This window comes from Micromys minutus (assembly GCF_963924665.1).
Source record: "Micromys minutus genome assembly, chromosome: 13".
NCBI classification, from domain to species: Eukaryota; Metazoa; Chordata; class Mammalia; order Rodentia; family Muridae; genus Micromys; species Micromys minutus.
In genome coordinates this window covers 7,026,528-7,051,336 of record NC_137982.1, presented here as the reverse complement: position 1 = coordinate 7,051,336, position 24,809 = coordinate 7,026,528, and the positions used below count along the sequence as shown (strand labels likewise).

General features: G+C 49.4%; 1 protein-coding gene across 4 annotated transcripts in view; it reads left to right on the top strand.

The window, feature by feature from the left end:
* The window catches only part of FNBP1 (formin binding protein 1), a 107,404-nt gene extending 85,949 nt beyond the window's left edge, over nucleotides 1-21,455 (top strand). For 3 of the 4 annotated variants that reach the window (XM_080928207.1, XM_080928206.1, XM_080928204.1), the window contains 5 exons: nucleotides 7,609-7,718; nucleotides 10,848-10,980; nucleotides 11,465-11,586; nucleotides 11,865-12,001; nucleotides 14,622-17,578. In XM_080928207.1, coding sequence (XP_080784333.1) covers nucleotides 7,609-7,718; nucleotides 10,848-10,980; nucleotides 11,465-11,586; nucleotides 11,865-12,001; nucleotides 14,622-14,800 — 681 coding nt within the window. In that variant the 3' untranslated portion in view covers nucleotides 14,801-17,578. Of the gene's footprint in view, nucleotides 1-7,608; nucleotides 7,719-10,847; nucleotides 10,981-11,464; nucleotides 11,587-11,864; nucleotides 12,002-14,621; nucleotides 17,579-18,851 lie in introns of those variants that run through there. The other variant, XM_080928205.1, reaches the window with a different exon arrangement.
* Nucleotides 21,456-24,809: the final 3,354 nt, after the last annotated feature.

Genomic DNA, 24,809 nt, shown 5'->3' with positions numbered 1-24,809 from the left:
TTTTTTTTTTGAGATAGGGTCTCACTGTGTATGTCCATGCACTCGCTGTGTAGATCAGTCTAACCTTGAACTCACAGAGATCTGCCCTCCCCTGCCTCCTGAGTGCTGAGGCTACAGGTTTGCACCATCACCACCTGGCTTAGTGTACAAACATTTCTTAGCATAACTTAGTTTATTTGTAAATAATTAAACAAGATTAAATGTTTTATGGTATTTACAGAGGGTTTACACTGCCAGACTGTCACTGTTCCATCTTTACACAAGTCACTAAAGATTACAGAGTGTGTCCTTAGTGATGTGTGTGAAGGCACACACCTATGATACCAGACCTGGGGAGGTGGGAACTGGAGGACCAGGAGGCCAAGGTCGTCTTCCACTGCACAGGGAGTTTGAGGCCAATGTGAGCTACATGATGGGAAAGCCAAAGGGGTGTGGGAGAGCTAGAAATGGATGGATGGATGGATGGATGGATGGATGATAGATGGCGGATAGATGGATAGATAGATAAAGAGATATGTAGATAGATGGAGGTAGAGGGATAGATTATTGATAGATGGCAGATAGGTAGATGAGAGATGGATGGCTAGGTAGATAGAGATACATAGAGATGGATGATTGGTTGATGACAGGTAGACAGACAGACAGACAGGATAGGATAGGATAGATCATGTCCTGAATTTGACTCTACAAAGGGTAATTCCATTGTTTTGAGTGAGGATTTCCTTTTGAGCCTGTGCAAAGCAGTTGCCTAGCTGAAACGGGATAACTTCCCTCAGTTTCGAGTTAATCTTAGGAAAGCCACCAAAGCAGAACAAGACGCTTTGGGTGTTCATCGTTGCGTGTGACGCTGTGACTATGCGGTTTTCCCTTTGTATTTATCTTACGCTGTTCTCTTGCTGGCTGTTGGCAGCCTCGACCTCTATGTTATCACAAAGAGCTCATGAAAAGTACTCATGGGAAACCCATGCATGCCTCGGAGGCTAGGGACTGTGTTGGAAGTCTGCCTGTGATACAGATCAGACAGTGACAGCCAAAGCACTAACCCCTTGGGCAGTGACAAGACTGGGGACACAGGTGCCACTCTTTAACACTTCTACCCACCAAACAAAACTCTGCGGGACAAGGAGGGAGTCTTACTGTATAAATTCAACAGTTGTTTTAGCTCCAAAGCTTGTGTAGAAAGATCCAAGCCCTCTAATGGGCATCCAGTGCCCAGGTGACACTCACTGTCCGAGTGCCCACTTTTTGTCTTAGTTCTTTAAGTAAAATCTTTAAAGAACCTACAACTGCCGCCTCAGAGACCTGTGATATCCCTGGATATGAGTTTATGGCAGAAATTTACCCACAGAATACAGCTCTTGAGTGTAGTCAACAGAAAGCAACCGTTTAGGGCATGGTGATGTGACCAAGCAGGGACCCACATCTGTGTTTGGAGCCGATGGGTCCCTAGGGAGTCACGCCACAGCCTGGAGAACAAAAACTCAACGAAGCAGTTCCAGGAGAGTTTGCCAGCTCGTATCTGCTCAGACACTTATCGCCCTCTGTCTTTGTGCTTGAAGTTAGTAGCTGTGACCGTCCAATGACTCATGGACGCGCTGGCTCTGTCACCTGAAGCTGATGGCGTTTGGTCCCTTAGTGTCTAGTCAAATACTCCATAGGACTTTTGCCATTACTCTCCTAGAAGACTTGCTTTCTAATCAGAAGTGACCTAATTGTCTGACTTCTTTATGACTTAAGCCCTGAAAAGCACTCAGTCACCTTCAAAGAGAATTCCACACACTGAGGTGGCACCTCTGGCAGGTGATCTGTCACCACCCACTTCAGAAAATGGAATCGGAGACTTTTGGTGTTTCAAAAAAAAAAAAAAAAAAAAAAAAACCTGAGTGACCTGAGTGTGAGAATTTAGTATCTCCTGTTTCTCTTGGAGCAGGTATTTCAGCTTTAATCACTCGTTCTTATTTTGAAGTGGAAACCTTCCTATTGAGATTACAAATTCGGTGCCAGGAGAGCTCAGCTATAATCTCAAGTCATGAGAGGAGCCCCATAGAGAATAGTGAGTCAGGTTCTAGAACTTAGCAATAAGCTTGTGTGTGAGGAAACCCTAGTGTCTGCCAGGGTGCTCTGTGGGTGTCTATGCACCGTGAGTGTTGTCTGAATGAATGAATGATGAATTCAGCTTATGACAGACAATCTGTGCTCTAGCTCCAGGAGGCTCAACCGGTTCACGCCACACCTTTGCAGATGCTTCTTGAAAAGCTGCCCAATCATTTCTTTCCTATCAATTTCCTCCTTCTACATGGAAACAGTTTCTTTACAAAGTGATTGCCTATAGACAAAGCAGTATCAACTTTTTGTTTTTCTTTGAGACAACATCTATGCAGTTCTGGAGATCACATTGTCTGGCCATCTTCATCCTGCTGTCAAGAGGCCTTCTAGCTTCTGACCTCCACATGCACACTGTGGCATGGGTGCACACCCCCCCACACGCACCCCACATACAATCAGTGTAAGGGAGGGGGTGCTGGAGAGATGGCACAGCAGTTAAGAGCCCTTGCTGTTCTTAGAGAAGCAGAATTCTGTTTCCAGCACCTACAGGTCTGCTCATACCCCCATGACTCCAGTTCCAAGGGTCCTGTTGCTCTTTTAGCTGAGCTTGTGTATGCCCTAGAGTGCACACTTCACTCACACACACAAGTAAAAAATGAGTATTTTTAAGCTAATGTTAAAAAAATAAAGACTAAACACAAAGAGGAGGGGCTGCCAATGACCCCAGCTCAGGAGACAGAAGGGAAGGAAGGCTCCCTGAAAACATGAGGCCATCCCAACCAGGATGTACATCGGGTAACCCTGTCTCAAAAGTAAAAATGTAAAAAGACTGTGCGTAAGATGTCCTGGGAGAGAAGTGCTGTGCATTTTCTTCTCCTTTTAGGGTCATTATGTGTCACTGATATACCTAGCAGGTTTGAGGCCCTGGGGTCTGTTCCCAGCACCTCCTCAAGTCACCCTCCCCAGCAAGCTGATTTTCATAGGCATCCAGTGGGAGGTGACTCTGCAAGGCCATGTCAGACCCTCCTCACACCTTTAGTACCCAAGATGCCAAGAAGAGTTTCTCTCTCCACCAACTCCTCCTGTGAACTTTTGCACAGATCTGCCTGGCCATTTCACAAGTCAGCAGGGATCTGGTGTTATGAGTCCTGTCAGACTGCCCAAATGCCTCCTCTTCTGACGTGTGTTTTTTTTCTCTCTCTCTTTCTTTCTCTCTTCCCGTTTGTTACCTCTTCAATTTTCCGTGAAGCTTTCTCTCAAGTTGGTAAGCACAATGTCCCCCGTGCATGTTCCTGGTCTAATTGGGTTCTGGTGTGTGCCGTGTGTGCTATGCAGCCCTGCCTCCAACATTAACAGTTCATTTTCATTTCTCCTGTGGGCGCTTTTGTTGGTGTGTATCTGACCTCTGGTTGCGTGACTGTCTTATTCACTAAGAAAATTAATGCTTAACATGATTTGTTTTTTTTTTTTTTTAACTGTGGGGATTGTAGAGTTGCCAAGCATTGATCAACTATCTATATTCATCTGAACGTAAATGTCAGAAATTGGGGGTGATCTTCCTACTGGATCATTCTGGGTCAAAATACATTTAACGAGTTGGAAGGTGTCCCTTCCTGGGAGCCACCGAAGTAGATATTTAAAACACAAATTCAAAACAAAACAGAACTTGGAGCCTAAAGGAGACACTTGGGAGACAGAGGCAGGCAGATCTCTGTGAGTTCGAGGCCAGCCTGGAATACAAGTTCGAATACTTGAAGGAGACACTCAGCCATATGTCACGCCCATCATGACTGCTCAGGCTTTTGGTAGGGAAGACCGGTGGGAAGCTACGGTCTTCTGTGGGATCATTGGGTTAAGCTGCTTCCAGGGGCCACAGATGCTTTAACGGACAAAGGGAACTCTCCCTCCTCCATCTTTGCTTGAGCTGGCTACCTAGCGTCAGTCTGCCTTGCTTCTTCTTCATGGTGCAGCTCCAGCAAACAGCCTCAGTAACTGTTCAATTTATTAAAAGAAAATCTTAACCAACATAACCCACTGTGCTTTGAGAATGAATGAGGACTGAGGACATGGCCCAGCGGTAGAACGTCTGCCTAACACAGGCAAAGTCCCGGGTTTCAGCCCAACACCACATACACACACACAAAAGTTGGATTTCCTGGAATCCTCCTGAAGGTCAAGGCAGAGCAAATTCCTCAGAGTGATGGACTGTGTTAGCTAACCATCGAGGAATACTGGGGGTATTACTCTTGCTGGGGACCCTGCTCTTGATGTCCTGACAATGGCATGTGACTGTGATTTTCATGTACAAGCACACGTGGACATACGTCATTTCCCAACTGACTCTGTATTTTACCCGCAGTCCAGTCAATCTCAAAGCAAAAAATGAAAAAAAAAATTATTAAATAACATTGCTCAAAAATGAAACCTCAGATATGAAGAGTCTGCAGTCAAGAGAAGTCTCGCCCAGGGAGGGAAGAGGTTTGAATGCTGAATTACTTTAAGCGGTCTTTCCTTTTGAGATACAAATCCTTTCACCAGCTTGGGGATGAACTGTTGCTTCCATGGCATCTAGAGATGGCTCAGTGGGTAGGGCCTCTTGCTCTTACCAGCCTGAGGATGTGTTTAGATCCCAATTCCATCAAGGTACTCTTCAGTCCCAGCACTGAGGGTGGAGATAGGTGAGTCCCAGAGGGAATGACACATGACATCCTGCTGTAGTATGTAGCCTCTGCGTGTACCATGAGCACGAACACAGACATGAAATACCAGGTAGAAAATGGATGGCTGTAAAAGCAGACATCTGAAGGGCCTGTTTTACCTAGGGCTTGTGAGCCGTGTGAGTTCCGTCAGAAGATGGGGCAAGGCTGGATACAGATCTCTCTAACCTGGGTGTGTGCAGACGCACCCTCCAGGGCAGGTTCCACCATTCTACAAACTGGGCCACTCTAGCTGTGTCAGAGACATCCCTGGTGACTCAGAGCTAGAAACGAGAGCCCCTTTGCACAGAGTGAGTCACCTGTCAGAGCTCAGTTTGAGGAAACAAAACTTCAAAAGCCTAAATGGGTGAGACGCCCTTTCTGTAGATCCAGAGTTTATATGAGTAGCTGCTGACCTGGATCTCCAGAGCAACCAAGGTTTGAGGCTCTTCCAGTGACTTGTTTTTAAGAAATGACCCTATAGCCCGGGTGGCCAGAGAGGGATCTGGCTGGTCGGTTTGGTGGACACTTTATCAATTGAAGATGATGGTTTTGTTGCCATAAGTAACTAGTGCTGTCTCTTCTGTGCCAGTCACAAACCACCTGCCCAGGCTGTTCCTTACAGGCATCTCCGTAACCATTCAGATGCTGTCCAAGCCTCAGACATATTCTAAGTACATTCAGAAGCTTCAGGTCACCACTGAGCCAGCCACACTCAAGTTCCGGCAGTCGCCTGCAGTTGCTGTACCAGACAGTGCAGCCACAGAATGTTCCCACCATTACAGAAAGTTCTAGAGGGCTCTCTGGCCACTGCCCAGATCACCTGACTGACACAGCCCTGTGACTTGCATTGAATCTGTTATGTTTGAGATTTCAAAACAAAACAAACAAAACTTAAATCTCCAGAATCCGTATAAAAGCCCAGCAGCAGGCAGGCCTTTATGTAAGCCTAGAACCCTGTTCGGAGACAAGAGTATACAATGGAAAACAACCAAGAGACCCTGTCTCAAACAAAATAGAAGATAAGGAAGATGTCCTCTGACCTACACACACACACACACACACACACACACACACACACACACACACACATGCCACACGTGTGTGCACCACAATCTAGGAAACAAATATCAGGGTCACCAAGATGGCTCACATGGGGGCAGGGGTGCTTGCTGCCAAGCTTGATAATCTTGAGTTCCATTTTGGAGACCCACATGGTTGAAGGATGGAGCTGACTCCCACAAATTGCAAAATGAATAAAAAATTGTAAAGACGGATTTCCCTCCAAGCTCAATGCTTAACTAGATTGAGGAGAAAGCTAGACAGTGGTGTTTTCAAGTAGCATGTGTGGGAGAGGGAAGCCACCTCAGCTCCCATCAAACTGAAGGAGCCTCTGCTCCTGCTGGCCTTCAGGACCATGCTTGGCTTGGTGACAGGAATATTACCCATCCTTTTCCTTTCCCGCTCACATACCCATCACACACCCAGGGTGTCTCAGGGTGCAGTGCTGATCGCTACCTGGCCTAAGAGGCAGGCTATTTGCTGACTCATGTGCTTCCCGGCCAGCAGCTTCTCATAATCAGCCTAGAAGCCTTCATCACAAGCCCCCAAGTAAGCTGCTTGGCAAATCCCTCTGGATTCCAGAATCACGTTCTCTGGGCCCCCTTTGTTCTCCCCCCCACAAGTCAGTCTCACTCTTGTTTGAAAAGAATTGAGGTTTTCAAGTAAACTCTCTTTTTGTAAATTTCCTGGCTTTCTCTGAGTCCGTTGAATACATTTCATTCTTTATGAAAACGGCCTTGCTCAAGGAAAAACCCTTGCAGCGCAGTGAAGCCAAGGAGGCGGTCCTTGGAGGAAGACCAGCTCCTGAGATCTACTGAAAGTACAAGCAAGAGGCAAGCATGCAATAGGATCTTTAAAGAGAATCCTAGCCAGGTGTGGTGACTCATGCCCGCCTGAGTCTGAAGGACTGCTTCAAACTGATGGCCAACCTAGCCTACACAGCAAGTACTTGGCTGAGCTAGGGCTGGAGAGATAGCTCTGTAGTTAGGAGACCGCAAAGGACCCAAATTCCATCACATTGTAGCTCACAACTACCCGTAACTCATTCCAGGGACTCTAGTGCCCCCTTCTGGACTCTAAGCACTGAACATGCAAGCACACACAAACACACACACACACACACACACACACTGGTAGTTCACATCTATAATCACGGTACCTAGGAAATTAAGGCAGGGGGATTGCTGTGAGTTTGAAACTGTAGCCTAGAAGTAAAATGCTTGCCTAGTACACATAGGTCCCAGGTTCAACCCTGAAAAAAAAAAAAAAAAAGAGTCAGGGTGTGTTACCACACACTCTGACAAGAAGCATAGGAGGTTGGTTTTATACACTGGGAAGTAATGCTGGGGTCCCGGAAAGGGGTAGCCTGTCTGTCATTGAGAGGAGAGACAGAAATGCTTCGGTGAAGGGCAGAGCAGAGACTTAGACACAGTACTGACAGAGACTGGGTTACATACAGAAGCATCACTTCCTATGGACGCTTCCCTACTGGATGGGAAGAGTCAGAGAATGCAAACACACTCATCTCTAATTATGTCTACGGGTCCCCATTCGGGTCAGACCCACTTCCTTCATCTCTCCCGCTGCACTGTGGTTGCCCCTGGCCTTCCCTGTGGCGCTCTGGCCCTTGCAGACGATGCGCAATGGTTTGTGGGACTTCCGAGGTCTGCATGTGTTTGGTTCTTGCATCTCAGCTGGTACGACAGGAAGCAGAGCTGGCTCTGCAGGTCTGCAGGCCTGGTCTGCCTCCTGCCCAGGAGCATCTCAAGGCTTTCCCGAGTCTCATTTATGTTTGTGTCTGCAGGGTGTCACACCGGAAGACTTCAGCAACTTCCCGCCTGAGCAGAGAAGGAAAAAACTACAGCAGAAAGTCGACGATCTCAACAAAGAAATCCAAAAGGAGACAGACCAGAGGTAGGAAGGGTTGGTGTGCCCTGTCAGAGAACCCCAGCTCAGTCTGGAAAGAGGAACTCTGAAGATGGATGTGCATGTCTGCATGGTGTGTGTGTGTGTGTGTGTGTGTGTGTGTGTGTGTGTGTGTGTGTGTGTGTGTACATATGCTTGCATGCATGCAGTACCGACAGAGGCCAGAAGGGGCATCAGATCTCTTGGAGCTGGAGTTGCAGGCAAGTTGAGAACCAAACTTCAGTCCTTGTGATAAAGCAGTACTGCTTTGACCTGCCGAGCCATTTCTCCAGCCTCTAAAACAGATAGAAGGGCATAGTTTTGGCAGGTGTTTTTGTTTGTTTCTAGCCGAGTGCTGGGTTTCTCTGCAGCGGCTGTATTGTGAGTCTGGGAAACAAAATGCGCGTGATTAGCTGACCTAGGTCTCTCGTCCTGAGTGGATGTATGGGGTATTGTTTGCTTTTCCAGTCAATGGGAGGAAGATATTGGGGTCCCAGGGTCACGGGCTGGAGAGGCAACCTGAGCTTCCCTCAGCCTCGAGGTGCGGAGGCTAACATGGCCGTCAGGACACGGAGTGCAGGCATCCATGGCTCTCCAAGCAGACCATCAGGTTGTCTCTGTATTTCTGGACACGCTGGCAAAGGGGCAGTTCCATTGTACCACAACATAGGCGCAGCAAAGGGTACACACTTTCTCGAGGTCATACAGCAGGCATTTCCTGCTGTTTGCCTTCCGGTATTAGCTGCTGGTCAGCGGTATGTCTTCTGTGTCTGGGGTCTCGTCACAGTCTCAGTGTTAGGCTCTCCCTCACGGGTGAGGGTCTGCTGTCAGGGCCTCGTGACGTTCTTGTTAGCATCGGTCACATCACCTTGACATGAGCAGTCTTAGGACTTTTCTCTCGGGGGTCAAAGGGGTTTTTTGGTTTTGTACAAAGGATGAAAAATAGCAGGATTCTCTCCTCCACATCCTGCCTTTGAGTCTAAAATCTGTTTGTCTTTTTAGTTGAGGATAATTAAATATTAGTCCTCCTGCAAATTCTCAGGTCTCCTTCCTCTGTCCCCTCCCCTCCCGTCATTGTCATCTTCTCCTTTTTCTTGTTTGTATATCTGTCTGTTTGCAAATCAGGTTGACCTTAAACTCAGATTCCTGCCTATCTGACTCCCGCTGTCTGAGACTCCAGGCACAAGCATCCCAGCACACCTTTGTTGTTTTGGAGGTTGTTTGTTAGCTTTCCGAAAGAGTCCTTACGTTGCCCATGCTTGGCCTCAACTCAGAATAGCAATCCTCCTGCTGCAACCTCCCAAGGGCTGGGATTACAGGTGTGAGCCCCGTATGTGCTGTCTTTTCTCTGAGAGGTTTAGTGGTTGGGGAAAACAGACTGCAGCTGGTTTGCTCTGCTCTGCCTACAGCTCTGCCTTGGGTACAGGGAGCCTTAGGAGTTTTTTTCCCCAAGGGTTAAAAGGGTTGTTTGTTTGTTTGTTTTATTGTTGTTGTTGTAAAAGAAGGAAAAGGATTAGCATCTCTTTGGGACTTGGGGGTTTGGTTTGGTTTGTAGGCTGTGCTGGGTTTCCCTGTTGCGCGCTAGGCAGTTGCTCTACTGTATCACAGTACACAGAGAACATTTCAATCTTGTGTATAAATGCACTGTCCTGAAACTGTGGCAGCCGTTTGAGACTGTATCTTTAAAAAAAGAGAAAAAGTTGAAGCTGTGGTTGCCGAAAGAGATTCACAGCTCTTGATACACACTATAAAGGAAGTTAAAAGGGCGAGATGTGATGGCACATCTGCTATCCCATCACTTAGAAGGCTGAGGCAGAGGCTCACAAGTTCGAGGCCAGCCTGAGCTAGATTGTGAGACCCTATCTCAAAACAATAGAAACGAACAGGGCTCAGCTGTTGAGAGCACTGGTGGCTCTTGCAGAGGACCAGAGTTTTCAGTTCCCAGCACCCATGGAGGCTCACTGCAGTTCCATGGGGTCTGGTGCCCTCTTCTGGTCTCTGTGAGTACTGCACATAGGCATTGCATATACAAACAAAGCAGGCACATAAAGTTAAGTTCAAAAAGCAAAAAGCAAAGTGAGACTACTGGGGCACCTCCTCGTGAAGCTAGGGAAGGGACAGCAGGTTCAGGTCATTACAGATGGAAGAGAGGAGCCATAGGGGAGTGAGAGGAAGGAAGATTGCTGATGGCCATTGAGGCCAGCCTGGGTTACAGAGTGAGATCCTGTCTCAAAAAAAAAAAAAAAAAAAAAAAAAAAGGAAAAGGGGGTTGGAAATCTGTGCTTTAAGAGTTTGTATTTCTCTGGCAAAGGGTCTGAGATCTGTTCCCGGCACCCACACCAGCTGACTCACAACTCAGTAACTCCTGCTCCAAAAGGGTCTGATGATGCCTCTGACCTCAATGGGCACTTTTGTGCACAGACAGCCTCCACACGTACTAAAATAAAACATTTTTAAGAAGAATAAAAAGAGAATAGTAAAGGCGGCATCCTTCCTAATTTTACTAGTGTCCTTGGGAAATGTGCTTCCTGCGCAAGCATGAAGCACCAGGTTCTGATACCAGTGCCCACGTAAAAAGCCAGGCACAGCAGTGAGGGTCTGGAACCCCATTGCTGGTAAGAGGTGCTGACTCAAAAACAACTGGGGTGACTGGAGAGATGGCTCTGCGGCTATGAGCCCGTGCTGTGTAATCACAGGCTCCAAGTTCAGACTCCAGCACTCAAAACACCCAAGCTCTGAGGTGTTCGGAGTCAACAGCATCCCCAGGCCTTGCCTCCGAGGAATGAGACAAGAGTGAAGCAGGCACCAGACTGCCTCTGGTGGCCTCTGTGTGGCACGCACACGCACACACACACTAAAGTCAGTGAACCTTTGAAGAGAGAGAATCCTCTTCGGAGAAGGGATGGTCTCACTGTGTAGCCCAGGCTAGCCTCCTGCCCTGCCCACCTGGTCCTGAGACCAGTGTGTGTCACCAAGCAAGCAGGGTAGATGGGTAAGAAATTGAGTCAGAGGTGGTGCAGAGCCTGTGATGTCAGGGATAGAATTTCTGGAAAGGACCTTGGGCTTTTCATGCAGTCAGTGACAACCCCCTGTTGGCACCAGCCTCAGTCCCCTGTGTTCTTGTTACCCCTTTCTCAGAGATGCCATCACCAAAATGAAAGATGTGTACCTAAAGAACCCTCAGATGGGAGACCCGGCCAGCTTGGACCACAAACTCACCGAAGTCACCCAGAACATAGAAAAACTTCGGCTGGAGGCTCACAAATTCGAGGTATTCGGAACAGGAAGAAGTGGGAAAGGGAAGGGTGTCTCAGGGCAGGTCCCCAGGGGAACCCCCCCACCCTCCTCCTTTTCAGTGGTAGGTGTTGTGGGAGTGCTGGGCTGTGTCCCAGGAGAGGAAAATCACCCGACTGACATGCTGTGGGGTGTGGGGTTTCCCCGGGTGACCTCACAGCCATGGGACTGAGTCCAAAGGAAGTACAGAGTTATTTACCGTGATTACATGGCTGCCCAAGAGTTTGGCCCAGTGGTGCCTGCTTTCTGCCGTGTGAGGTGATTGGTAAATTTGGTCAGTGGGGGCTTTCCTGCCCCTCCCCCAGCTTTCAGGAGAAGGAAGCAGTTGCCTGTGAGCTCACCTCTGCAGGGTCTGAGACATCAGCATGGCTTTGACTGTCCAGCTCCGAGTGAAGGTCTGATGGCTCATGATGTGTCCTAGGCTAGCCCAGGTCTAAGTCTTCTGTGGCTTTTGCTTCCAGGCCTGGCTGGCCGAGGTGGAAGGCAGACTCCCAGCTCGGAGTGAGCAGGCACGCCGGCAGAGCGGACTGTATGACGGCCAGGCACACCAGACGGTCACTAACTGCGCCCAGGACCGGGAGAGGTACAGTACCTGGGAGGCCCTGCCTCTGGCAGAGGGGCAGCCTGGCTTTGTACTTAGTTTTAAATTCTGGAATCCCTCCTGGCCAGAAGGCAAGGGTGCCTATTTCTACTGCCTCTGGTTCGTCCAACCTGAGAATATCTCAGCTGACCATCCAGTCTGGTGGTCTGAGGCAGCAGCAGCTCCTGCAGCCCGGTTGAGCATTGCTCCTTGGGGGTGGGACAGACCCAAGTCTCCATGTTGGTCGCTATAGTTGCTCTGTGTCTTCCTCTCTTGAGCAGCCCAGATGGTAGTTACACAGAGGAGCAGAGCCAGGAAAGCGAGCACAGGGTTCTGGCCACGGATTTCGATGATGAATTTGATGATGAGGAACCACTTCCTGCCATAGGGACCTGCAAGGCCCTCTACACTTTTGAAGGTACCGCTGCCCATGGGATGCCCTCTGCCTTCCCAAACTGACTAGGCTGTGCCCTCTCGCAAGGATCACCGTTCTCATACACATAAGACTACAGAAAAATTTGTTTATTTATTCTATGCGTGTGAGTGTTTTGCCTACATGTGAATTTGTGAACTGTGTTAGTGCCTGGTGCTTTTGAAGCTAGAAGAGGACATGGGGTCCTCTGCAACTGAAGTTACAGATGATTGTGAGCCACCACATCGGTGCTAGGAACTAAACCCCTGGTCCTCTGAAGAGCAGCCGGCACTCCTAACTGCTAAGCCATCTCTCCAGTTCCAGCAAAAGAAATTTAAATTAATAAATAAGATGGAAAATCAATAAGGAAGACATCTGACAGCAACCTTTGACCACCCACTACACACACTACACACTCACAACCAACACACACTACACACTCACACACAACTACACATTACACATGCACACACATTACACACTCACACCCATGGCACACTACATACTCACACTACACACACACTACTCATTCACACACTACACACTCACACACATTACACATACACTACACACACTACATACTCACATTACACATTCACACATTACACACACACTATACACTACATATAGTACAGACTCACATACACTATACACTTACCCACTATATTCTACACACACTAAATACTCTTACACTACATACTCACACACATTCACCCACACTATACACTATGCACTCACACACTACACACTCACACACTATTCAGTCACACACAACTACATATTACAATTCACACATACTACACATTATACACTCACTCACACTAACACCCAAGGCACACTACATACTCACACTACACACTCACACACTACACACTCACTATACTCTACACACACTACATACTCTTACACATTCACTACACTCTAGTCACACATTACACACACACATCTCAGGGTGAGGAATAGAGTGCCTTGGTGGGAGAAAGAGCGCCATGTTCATTTGACCGGCACTAAGGAGCTGCTGATGGTGTTTAAGCTGCAGGCACACCATTGTCCCCTAGGTGGGATCAGCCAGGTAATGGGGGGAGGGGCATCAGCATCATGCCTCCGGGACATGATGCAGTGAGAGAAGAGGTGAGGACTCAGGGAAGCATAAAGCCCTAGGATGAGTGACCCAACTAATCCTTCCGGATTCTTGGCCTCTGAGGACCAAGGGAGTTCACTGTGATGAAGGCTGTACCAGGAGCATCCTCAGTGAAGCTGTGCCTTGTGTTACCCCCTACACCAGCACATCAGTGGCCTGATTCATTTCTGGGATGAAGCATCCTGACAGTAAGCTATCAGCAGAGAAAGGGTTCACCTGAGCTCACAGGCCAGGACCCAGCCGTCTTACAGCAGGGGAGCCATGGTAGAAGGACTGGAAATAGCTGGTCATGCCTGGGCCAAGCCAGCCTCTACTCTTCACACAGCCAGGACCTAACCCAGGGATTTAAATGATTACTTTAGGTGATTAAGACAGCTTCTGGACAGTCAGGTGATGGCGGCACACGCCTTCAATCCCAGCACAGAGGAGGCAGAGGCAGGTCTAGTATACAGAGAGAGCTCCAGAACAGCCAGAGCCACACAGAAGAAATTGGAGGGACAAAAAGACAGTTCCTTACTGACCTCTTCCCAGAAGGCTTTAGGTTGCTGACAGAACTAACCATCACATGCTCCCCAAACCAGCCCATCGGTGTTGCTGGCTTTTAATGATCTTAGAGAACCGTCTGGAGGCCTTGGCTAAAAAGAGGGCACAACCATATTGTGGTTGAAAGAGCTAAGCAAAAGGTAGCAGAGAGCCAGGGCTAGCCCGAGGGCTCATCCTTAGATCCTGGAGATGCCATGGCAAGGACCTGGGTCTCCTAGGCTACTGGACAACCTTGACTTCAGAAAGTGCCAGGAGAGGAAAGAGATGAGGGCACTGTGGAAGCTGCGGGAGGACCCTTGAGGGGAGTGCTTAAGAGGAGCAGATTGCCCAAGGCTTGTGAGGAGGCACCAGTGGGGGATGGGAGGGAGACTTGAGGACCTGAGGGAAAAGATGATGGAGTGAGGGGATATGCTCAATGGAGGTGTGTTGAGGCCTGGGGGCACAGGGCTCTGGGGACCCTTGTTGGGAATCCCTTCCCCTTGAGAGACCAGCCACCCAGCGGTATAGTACGGAATAGAGTTTATTCAGGGATGGGGAGGGGAGTTAAGAGGGTAGTAGGGGCAGAGAGAGAAGAGAAGTAGAGGCCAGTTGTGAGCAGGAAGAGAGAGGGGGGAAGAGAATGGGGAGAGGAGGGCCAAGCAGCATCCTTTATAGTGTCAGGTAACTGGGGCGGAGCATACCTGGCTGTTGCCAGGTAACTGTGGGGTGGGGTTTACAGAATCGCAGCACTGAGGACCCCACACAGACTGTAGGAGGCTTCTAGAGATGTGCATGCAGAAGGAAAGCACTTAGGGCAGAGGACCCAGCATGCATGGAGGACTGAGGGGGACATTCTGTGTACAGATCTCATCTTGACTCTAATATGCCCACACTCCGCCCCACCCCCGCCCCCACCCCCGCCCGGCGCTGCCCGAGACCTCACTGTTCTTTTTACTCCTCCAGGCCAGAATGAAGGCACCATTTCTGTAGTTGAAGGAGAAACGCTGAGTGTGATTGAGGAGGACAAAGGCGATGGGTGGACTCGCATCCGCAGAAACGAAGACGAGGAGGGTTACGTCCCCACTTCCTACGTCGAAGTCTGTCTAGACAAAAACGCCAAAGGTGCTAAGACTTATATTTAATCCACTTAAAACAAAACAAAAACCTTGAAAAGCGTTGGAGTTGTCTCTCCCCACCGCTGTGGCTGTCACAGGCCTTCAAGAGGTCAGCAGAGAGCAAGCGACTCAAACGCTCGGGAACTGGGGGCGTCTCGGGCCTGAGTTCGCTTGTCCGGCTGGGCTGTGTGCGGAACTGCCACCGGCCAGCTTACAACTGTACTGTTTGGAATCTGATCAGCGTTTCCATTCCGTCCAACAAAATACGTAGATTTTGTTAAATGTATGGTGATAGCTCGTGCCTATCATCCCAACACTCAGGAGGCCGAGTCAGGGGTCTACAGGTTTCAGGCTAGCCTGGCTACAGAGTAAGACCTAGTAAAAATAAATAATGGATAAAAGTCCCTTCATCGATGGAAGTGACACCTCCCCGCCCACACTGAGTATCCTGAAAGTTTCGGCTTTATTGTCGGAGTGTCCCAAACAACCAAAAGAGGTCCAGGGAAACATGCTCCTTGAGCGATTAATCTTGACTCATCTTCTGGCTCCATTTGATGGACCTGGACCGGGCTGACGGTAGTCTGTCTCTTCAAGCTGTTGGGGCAAGCTTGTGCTGCAGCTGGTGCCCCAGTGCCCCTGTGGGCATGATTTTTTTTCTCAGACTTGGTTTCATTCCTGTCCATGGCCAGAGGGGCAGCTTTGCCGTGAGCCGTAGCTTGTCAGCCATTGCAAGCAATGGACTCAACGTGCCCCCTTCTTAAGTGGAAGACTGGTTCCCTTTTTAAATCTTCCACATCTGTAAGACCCAAAGTTAGAATTTACCAGACGCCTTGGGATTTCTGGCACATTTGACCTGCCTAATGACAGCCAGAACAAAGCAAACGGTCTTTGTCTTAGTGTTTTAAAGGAACCTGGGCCATGTGGGAATTTGCATTTTTAAGTCAGTATCGATGCTGTGGGGGAGGGAAGAGTGACACTGGGCATGTGCAGAGGCAGCTGCCAAGCCCAGGACTGAATGATACCCATCAGGACAGCCCACCTCAAGGCCGTCCAGAGCCAACTGTAAATGCGTAGAAAGGAGAAAGCATCCACCCACTTTGGGCCTTTCCCCTTTTTTGTTGTTGTTTTGTTTTTTGAGACAGGGCTTCTCTGTGTAGTCCTGGCTGTCCTGGAACTCCATATATAGACCAGGCTGGCCTTGAACCCAGAGACCACCAACTTCTGCCCCCTCGGTGCTGGGATTTTTTTTTTTTTTTTTTTTGAGGCAGTTTAACCCAAGCTAGCCTTGAATTCACAATTCCCCTGCCTCAGCCTCATGATAGCTGAGATAAAAGATAATATTTCACAGCAGTGACTGGCTCTTGGCAGTTATAAAAGCGGCACAAAGAGATCCACATGTCCTTCCCAAAGCCCCAGCAGCCATGCCTCACAGTCTAGTGTAGTCTCTGGAATAGCAAGCTGACCCAGCCCGCCTGATGTGTTTAATACACATCAGTTTTCTGGCTCACACTTCCTTTGAGTAACTTTTGCTGTCACCGTGCTTTTAAAGTCAGCCATTGTGGGGCTCCTTCAGGAACAGAATTTCAATTCTTCCTGCAGGTACCCTGAACCCCAAAAGAGCCCTCTGAGTGGGTAGGAAGGACAAACTGTGCACATGACCAGGTGGCTAGAATGACCGAGAATATAAAGAGAAGCCCCTCCTTATCCTGAACTCACTTCTCAACCATGACCTCCTCCTCTTCTTTCTCTTCTATTTTCCTCCTTCTCCTCTTCTCCCCCCTTCTACTTCTTCTCTTCCTCCTTTTTCCTTTTTGGTTTTTCTAGACAGGGTTTCTCTGTATAGCCCTGGCTTTCCTGGACATCCTGAACTCACTCTGTAGACCAGGCTGGACTTAAACTCACAGAGATCCACCTGCCTCTGCCTCTCGGTGTTAGGATTAAAGGCATGTGCCACTCTGACCTGTAGGCAGAGACTGGCAGAGTTCTGTGTGTTCAAGATAGGTCTAGTCTCTACAGCGAGTTCCTGGACAACTAGATCTACGTAAGATAGACTGTCTTAAAAGTCTCAAAGAGAGGTTCAGCTGGTGAACAGCCTGCTGGGTGAACCGGATGGGTTTCTCCCTGGTTTGTGTAGGCCCTCCTTTAAGTGTGTGTTAAGCTGACTACCTTAGGATCCCAACAGATGAATGAGTCCAACTAGACTAAATTGAATGAATGATACTTTGTAGTTTCTGTCTCCTCAGTGGTAAACACAGAAATTCCTTCCAGTAGTTTGCTGTTTAAAAAGGGAGACTGGAGGTGTGGTCAGGGGAAGGTGGCTTGGTAGGTGAAGACATTTGTCCCCAAACCTGATGAATGTGAGTGCTGTCCCTAGGACTCACGTGGTTGAAGGAAAAGACCAACTCCCAAAAGTTGACCTGTGTCCCAGAAGTTGACCTCTGACCTTCATGCACCATGGCACGTGTGTGCACAAAGTACACGCAGCTCAACGTAAAAAACTAAAAACTAGACAGTTGGGTGTAACGGTCTGTACTTGGAATCCCAGCACGTGGGACCCAGACGGAGGCCAGCCTGGTCTACATCGTGAATTCCAGGCCAGCCAGGGCTACAGAGTAAGATCTTGTCTCAGAACAAGCTGCCTGAGCCTGAGAAGCCTGAGGTTAGCAGCCACCCAGAGCCACCCCCACCCAGCCTCTTCGAGACCCCGGCCTCCTGCCTCCACCCACAGTGGGCCTAGCTCCCCAACTCCCAGAAACTCAAAGCACTTCTCAGATTTTTAAGAGAAAACACAAGGCACTTTCTCTCTCTCTGTGGTATCAGTGATGTACTTAAGCATTGCCAAAAGCCTTAGACCCCCCCCCACCCCCCCCACCCCCCCCCCACCCCCCCCACCCCCCCCCCCCTCCCGCCAGCCCTTTGCAGTACGGTGGCTTTTGACCCCACTCTGTGATCCTCGCCACAGGGCGTGTTTGTATATTTGCGATTTGGAACCTAGAAGATTGCCTTGCACACTGTTGTTTTAATTTGTTTTTTACCTTTACCTGTCTGTCTTATTTGTTATTCTTCTGCCTAACCACCTTTTTGTTTTTATGACTGCTGGGGAGGCCCCTGGCCCCTTGCACTGTAGCTAGGTCCCCGGCGGGCTGCTGCGCATTTGACTTTATTGTAAAGCCCTGGGCTCTGAGTAAGTCATTTGAATATGGCCATCACGACTTGTCTTTCTCTTCTTCCCCTAAAGAGAAAAGTCTCTCTGTCACCTTCCGGTGGTGCTCTCGTATCTGCCTCACTAATAAATATTATTATTTTTCTCAGTGCTGTGTATTTTAAGTGATTTTTCTCTTTTTCAAGAACATTCTTCTCTGTAATAAGTGTAACTTTTTCATCTCTAGTACTGAGGACTCTTCAAGCCAAATGCTTTTCCCCCCTCAGATAATTCTGCCTCCCCGTTCTTACCCCTCCTGCCCTGAGGGCTCGGAGCATCTGCTTTTCCTGCATCTTGCCTTGCCTCTAGCAATGGAGAGCTTTCGTGTTTAATGAGGCCCGGGCAGCCTTAGGTTCCCCTCTCACCAAAGGGTCCAGCTCACCACAGAGAGCTGCAATTGCAATGGGAGAGAGAATTTACCCTTTAACTTCCTCATACCATCCTAGACCCTCCCTCCCCACAAAAAAAAAAAAAAATTCAGTTTGTCAGGAAGATGAGCAACTGGGCGACCTTATCAATCTTCTTCTTCTTCTTCTTTTTTTTTTTTCTTTTTTTTTTCTTTTTGGTCCAGAAATGGGGCCAGCAAAACATGGGAAGTGAAAAGCCAGGCATGCCAGAGTGCAGGAGGTAGAAACAGGAGGGCCATGAGTTTGAGTTCACCTTCAGCTACGTAGAGAATCTGAGGCCATCCTAGATACATGAGAACCTGTCTCCAAACCAATTAAAGCCTCGAAAGCTCCCCACGGCAGAGCCACTGTGGTTACTCAAACCCCTCCCTCCTCCCCAGGGCAAGCAGTTTGCCGGTGGCAAACAGCCTGCCTCTCACCTGCTGCTTCCTCTAACTCGGGCTTTTTCTTCTTTCTTTTTGTGCCGTAGGTTCCTAAAGGCGGTGCACATGGCCAGAGTTCCCCGTGAGTCTCCCAGGAGCCACCATCGTCAAGCCCACTTGTCCCCACAGGCCTCCAGCACCACTCAGGCTGGCCGGGCATCCTCAAAGCCACCTGCAAGCTGGGTCCCCATAGCCTGTCTCCCTTCTCCTCCACAGCATGCTCCTGTTGCTCTGCCATTCCCTCTGCCACTGTATGGCACGGGTCTCTCTCTTCCACAGCCCCCCACGGGGGTTGTCTACTTCACTCGCTTTGCATACAGGCCACCAAAACAGCTGGACTTGTGCCCCGTGTCCCTGCTCCTTCTGGGCTCCCAGTCCACCTGCTCATCGCCTGGCCACTCCTTGCACATCTCACACTGTGCCTTTGCCAACCGTCGCCGCTGGTTTCCTGGTGACTAACAGAATCCTGACAAGGAGGGCCAGTTGTGCAGCAGGTGGACTGAGTGCCCACCTACCATCCATCTGTCTCTTGGGACTCATCAACAAATGTGTCCTTCTCTCCAGAGGATGCTGCCTCAGGCCCTCCCTGTCACCCAGCACTGTTACTTTCCATCCTCCCATCCTCCACCAGGGGATCTATGGTAGGACTAGGGCACCCAGGCCCCCCCCCACACACACTCTGGTTCTAAATCATCTACATGACCCAAGAAGGTCTGTATTGAAGTCCCAAATCCAGCTTGTGGTCCAGCCCCACTGTCTTCTCTGTGTCTACCTTCTATGAGTGCTGTCCGCCTGTTCGTGGTACCTTGTGATGGAGGGCCTCACACCCACACTAGCTCATTACTGTAAGGAGAGCCTGCTGAGTTCCATAAGTAGTATTTGAGGACTCTCCTGTGTTCCCACCAAAGACCTTGTGCCTCCTGTGGTCCCTCCGATGGCTCTGGCCACTGCTTCTGCATTGGATCCTATTCTCTAGACACCCCAGAAAATGGATGGAGCTTGCTTTTGAAGCTGTTTTCCTCCTAGAATAGTAGAGCTTTGGGGGAGAACCGAGGCAGTCCTTCGAACCTTAGAGCCACACTTTCTCTCCTTTCCCAGTACGGAGGCACTCGAGACTTGGCCACAAGCCCCTGTGAAGGGCACCCCACAAGCAGGAGCTTGAGGAAGTTGGCATCTTCCTCTGGACAGCTGGTAGCTTAGCTTTCATCAAGTCAGAAGATCAAAGACACTGGAGTCTTAACAAAACCAGAGAGACGGGGACAGAGAGGGCAGGTCCTCAGGGTTGGGCCTGTGCTTTGTCCACGGTTTGTGGAAATGCAGACATTCTCCCCAAAGTGGGGCTGGGGTACCGCCCTGCAGAACTGCACTGTCAGCTTCACTGAGGGGAGGGTACCACGGTGAGGAGCAGCTGACAAGGGCTTGGTTTGGGCTTTCAAGAGCAGGCAAAGACCCTGTCTTCTCCCAAGTAAGGCCAAGCCCAGGGTCCAGCACACTCCCCTCTGGGGCCCCTGTGAGGAACTCACACAAGGAACGGGTTTGGAAGCCTGGTACCTAAGAGTGGAGATTGTCAGGGCCTCGGCTCTGACACGGTTAGTCTGACCTGTGGTCTAGGCATCTGTCTCTAGGACCTCTGATTTTCACCAAGTTGGGCTGACCACTGTCCCCTCCATGAGGAGCCAGAGTGGTTTTTACGGGTCTGTTCACAGATCTCATTAATGCATGAAAAACAAGACAGGCTCTTGCCACAGAGGTAAACTGGAGAAGCTGCCAATCTTCAAATGACTGTTACAGCCTGTGCCTGTCTCCCCGTGTCCCCTCACTTCTTTTTTAACTTCCTGTACTACCTACATCCAGACAGGATGGAGGATGAGCGTCTTCAGGCCGTTCTCTGAGATAGACGGTCTGCCGTGGACATCCTGTGGAATTGTACCGGTTGCGGGGGGGGGGGGGATGCAGGATTTCCCCAGCTCTACACTCCCTGTCCCCAGGACCCACTGCCTGTCACCCCTAGCTGCTAGTGTGCTGATACAAAAATGACTCACTGTAAAAGAACCTGCCCTGCAGATGACTTAGAGACGAAAATAAAAGGAACTTGACATTTACCGCTTTTTTTTCCCCCTGTGCAGGACATGAAGCTGCAATGGCTCCTCCCTCTAGGCTGAGTGAGCTTGCTTAGCCAGTGGGACCAGCCCAAATAACTCACAGGGAGGCCGGACGCCTTCTGGTGACACCTGTAGTGAAAGTAGAATGTCCCATGAAGTAAAAAAAAAATTCCATTCCTGCCAGTATTTTTCCAGAAACTGAAGTTTTGTGATTCTTTTTGATTTTGTCTGTACGTATAACATTCAGAATGTCTCTAATAATGGCCCCAACTTCTCTTTTAGCCCGACATCAAGCACCTTCTAAGTCATGCGTGTGCGTGCATGTTGTCTGTATGTGCAAGTGTGTGTGTGTGTGTGTGTGTGTGTGTGTGTGTGTGTATGTGTGCGCGCGCGCGCGCGCGCTAATACTAAGCCTTGAGGGCTTGGCACTGTTGGGAAGGCTCTCACAGCTGTCAGGTCTCGGACTTGCCGGTGTCTCTGGAGGTGGAATTAAAACCAAACAAAGTGCTTTCCGTGGAAGGCACGCTCACCCTTGTAATTAAATGTTAGTCCTCTCAATGTTAAATAAAGTATAACTTGTAGTGTACATGGTTCTCTGTCTGTCGTGAGGCCTTGGGGGATGGCTTAGTGGGTGAAAAGCTGAGCACAGCATGTGAGTGCCCGCACCCTCAACTCTAAAGTTGGGGAGGGCACAAAAGCAGGAAAACCCAGCCACCCACTTGTGGCTCAGAAAGTCAGAGCTACACGCCTTTAATCCCAGCTCCCAGGAGACAGAAGCAGATGGAGTTCTGTGAGTTCAAGGCCAGCCTGGTTTACATATTGAGTTCCGGGACACCCAAGGTTACATAGTGGGACCTGCCTCGAACAATTTAAGATATTTACAGAGGGTAATACCCAATGATATTGATCTGGTCTCCTATACATGTAAATTGATGGGCACACCCATTAAAGTGTGTGCACACACAGGAGGGGGAGGGAGGAAAGGAGGGATTCTAGTCACAGAAACTCCCAGGAGTGATGGCTGACCTCTGGTCTGTCTTCTATGTAAACTCAAGAAGAGTTATTGTACCCAGGGACAGGCTAGGGACCTCCTTATCTATAAATGTCACTTCCAAGTCCTATCACAGTGACACATTGTGTCCAGGAATGGCAGGCATGTGAGGGGAGGGGTGCTGATGGAGGATGGCTCCTTGGCAAGTGAGAATTTCCTTTCTTGCCCCCCCCTCCAGCTACTTGGCCTCTGGCCTCAGGGATGCTGACGTGTGTGGGAGTTTAAGCGGCCAGAGGACATGGTCATGTTCTACTTAAGCTTTTCTTCCTGCTGACTAGGCTAGATCTGTAAGCTAAGGCAGCACCCTTTGGCTCTAAAGGACCACATGCAGCCTGGAGTGTTGACACACACCCTTAATTTCAGTACTCAGAAGGCAGAGACAGGAGGATCTCTGTGAGTTCCGGGCCAGCATGATTACGTGGTAAGTCTTGAGGCCAGCTAGGACTACATAGTAAGATGGGTGGGTGGCACGTGCCTGATACCCACTGGCTTGCTGGTTGTTGGGGAGCAAGGTCCCACAGCTGGCTTTGAAAGCCTGTAATACTCAGGAGGCGGACACAGGAGGGCCAGTTCAAGGCTGATCTGGGCTAATAAGTAAATTACCATTCTCTACAGGGACAATGTGTTGGAGGGAACCAGGCGACTGTTGCTACCAAAAGATTAATTTCAGAAAGCCATTTCCAGCATGTTGAGGACGTGGTTGTTCCTTCAGAAAGGAATCTGGTTCTGAGTTAGGTATTTCCTTGGCTCCGACACTCTTGACAAAGCAGGTAACATGGCTCCAAACCGGGAGGTTGGCTCTCCTGGTACTGGGGTTGCAGAAAAGTTCTTAATTCACAAGATCAGAACAGCCACATGTCCTTGGGCCGTGTTCTGGAAATACCAGCTGGCCCAGGCACCCTCAGCACCTAGCTTGCCCTGGCCACACCCAGGCCCCAGGCACCTTGGTGAGGGAGATGTCGGCCCCTAGTGGAAGAAAGCAGAAGTGCAGTAGTGTTCCTAACCATTGACTATGGCGGAAGCCTAAGAGGTTGGGGATTGGGGGTAGGAGAATCTCCCATCTCCCCTCACCCCTCCAATATCAGAGCCTCATACTTGCTTACATAAGATTCTAGGTTTGTGAAACTCACAGGGCAGACCCAAGTCACACTCTTAACTGCTACTGCTGGGCAGCCGAATGACGCGGGACAGAAGCCGCAGAGAAGTCTGTGGCTGTGCCCGTGCTCTGGGCTACCCTGGTTCTGTCCCTGGTGATCACCGACTCTGGAAGGTTCTCTTCAAACCTTCACATGTGCAGCTGCATTCCAACCAACACTCCCAAAATAAGTGAATCCAAAAGAAAGGAACTCAAAAACTGTCGCTATCAAATGTGAGCACTGTGTCCTGAGAAAGTAGCTGGTGACTGGACAGTGAATGTGGCAGCTGGGCATGGTGGGGCATAGCTGTAACCCTGGCTTTCAGGAGTCTCAGGCCAGCCTGAACTACATAGCGGAACCCTGCTTCAGAAAAAAAAAGGGGGGGTCGATGTCTTCTGGCTCTGCCCACCATTCAAAGAGTCCTTATGTCCCTAGTCCCTCCAGTCCTTTCCTCTAATGTCCAAACGTGTGAAGGCAGCTAACCAGCACTCAGTAGGCCCTGACTGAAACACACCTGTCTCTTGTCCGGTTGGTTTTTAGTCACATCAACTAAGGACAAACTACCTATGTCCTTAGAACTGGGCAGACGGGAAGATATGTCCAGTCCTGCAGTGTCCTCCTTGACACAGTGTCCGAGAAAGGGATAGCACCTAACAGTCTGTGAACCCTCTACATCCTCTAATGGTCACACGCACACAGCTAGCTGCTCTTTTTTCAGGCTCCCTGCAGGTCTATACCAATTCCCCTGCTCCATCAGGCAAGGTCCTGAAAGGAGAAGAAGCTTGATGCTAAAATTTTACTAATTTCTGGATCAAACTTAGGCAGTGCAAGACTCAGACTAGTTGTCTTTGCCCTGGACCTAAGGGGGAACATGGGTGGAAGGTACATGCTTGCTGCAACCAATACAACTTTGTGGGCAGAACCGCAATTAGGACCTGCATGTGTCCTCAAGTGCCAGTCACCAGCTCTGCAGGGATGTCATCCGCTTCCAGAGAGGCACCGACTTTCCCAGGCTCTTCCTCAAACAATCTTCCCTAGGGCTAGAAGCTGTCCCACCTCCCCAGCCCCCAGGAACTTCCTCTGTTGCTAGATATAGGGTCACCAGAGCCTCCTAAGAGCTGAGTGTTTATTTCAAGAAAAATTACAGATGTTGAGGCAAATCAGAGTCTATTTCTAGCTTGCTCCGTCTTCCCACAGTTGCCAAGCCCCTGAAATAACTCCAGCCAGAATTTCACCTTAGGAAGCCACCCACACGCAGTAACATAACTTGTAAACAGAGACGGGGCATGGGGGGGGGGGCTCTCGTAGTCCAGACTGGCCTCCTCTCATCAGGTGGCCAAGGATGAGCCTTCTGCCTCAGCCTGAAACTTCTATGTCAAGCAGGTCCCTTCCACCAGTCCTGATTAAGTGGCTGGGACTGAACCCAGGATTTCATGCATATCAGATAGACACTCCATCAACTGAGTTTCATTCCCAGCCCTACAGGTGGTTTAGTGGACATTTTGTTTGAGATAGTCTTGTAGCCTAGGCTAGCCTCCAATTCACTGTGCAACTGAGGATGATCTTGAACTTTTTTTTTTAATTTAATGTATATGAGTACACTGTAGCTGTCTTCAGACACACCAGAGGAGGGCATCAAATTTCATTACAGATGGTTGTGAGTCACCATGTGGTTGCTGGGATTTTTTTAACTCAGGACCTCTGGAAGAGCAGCCA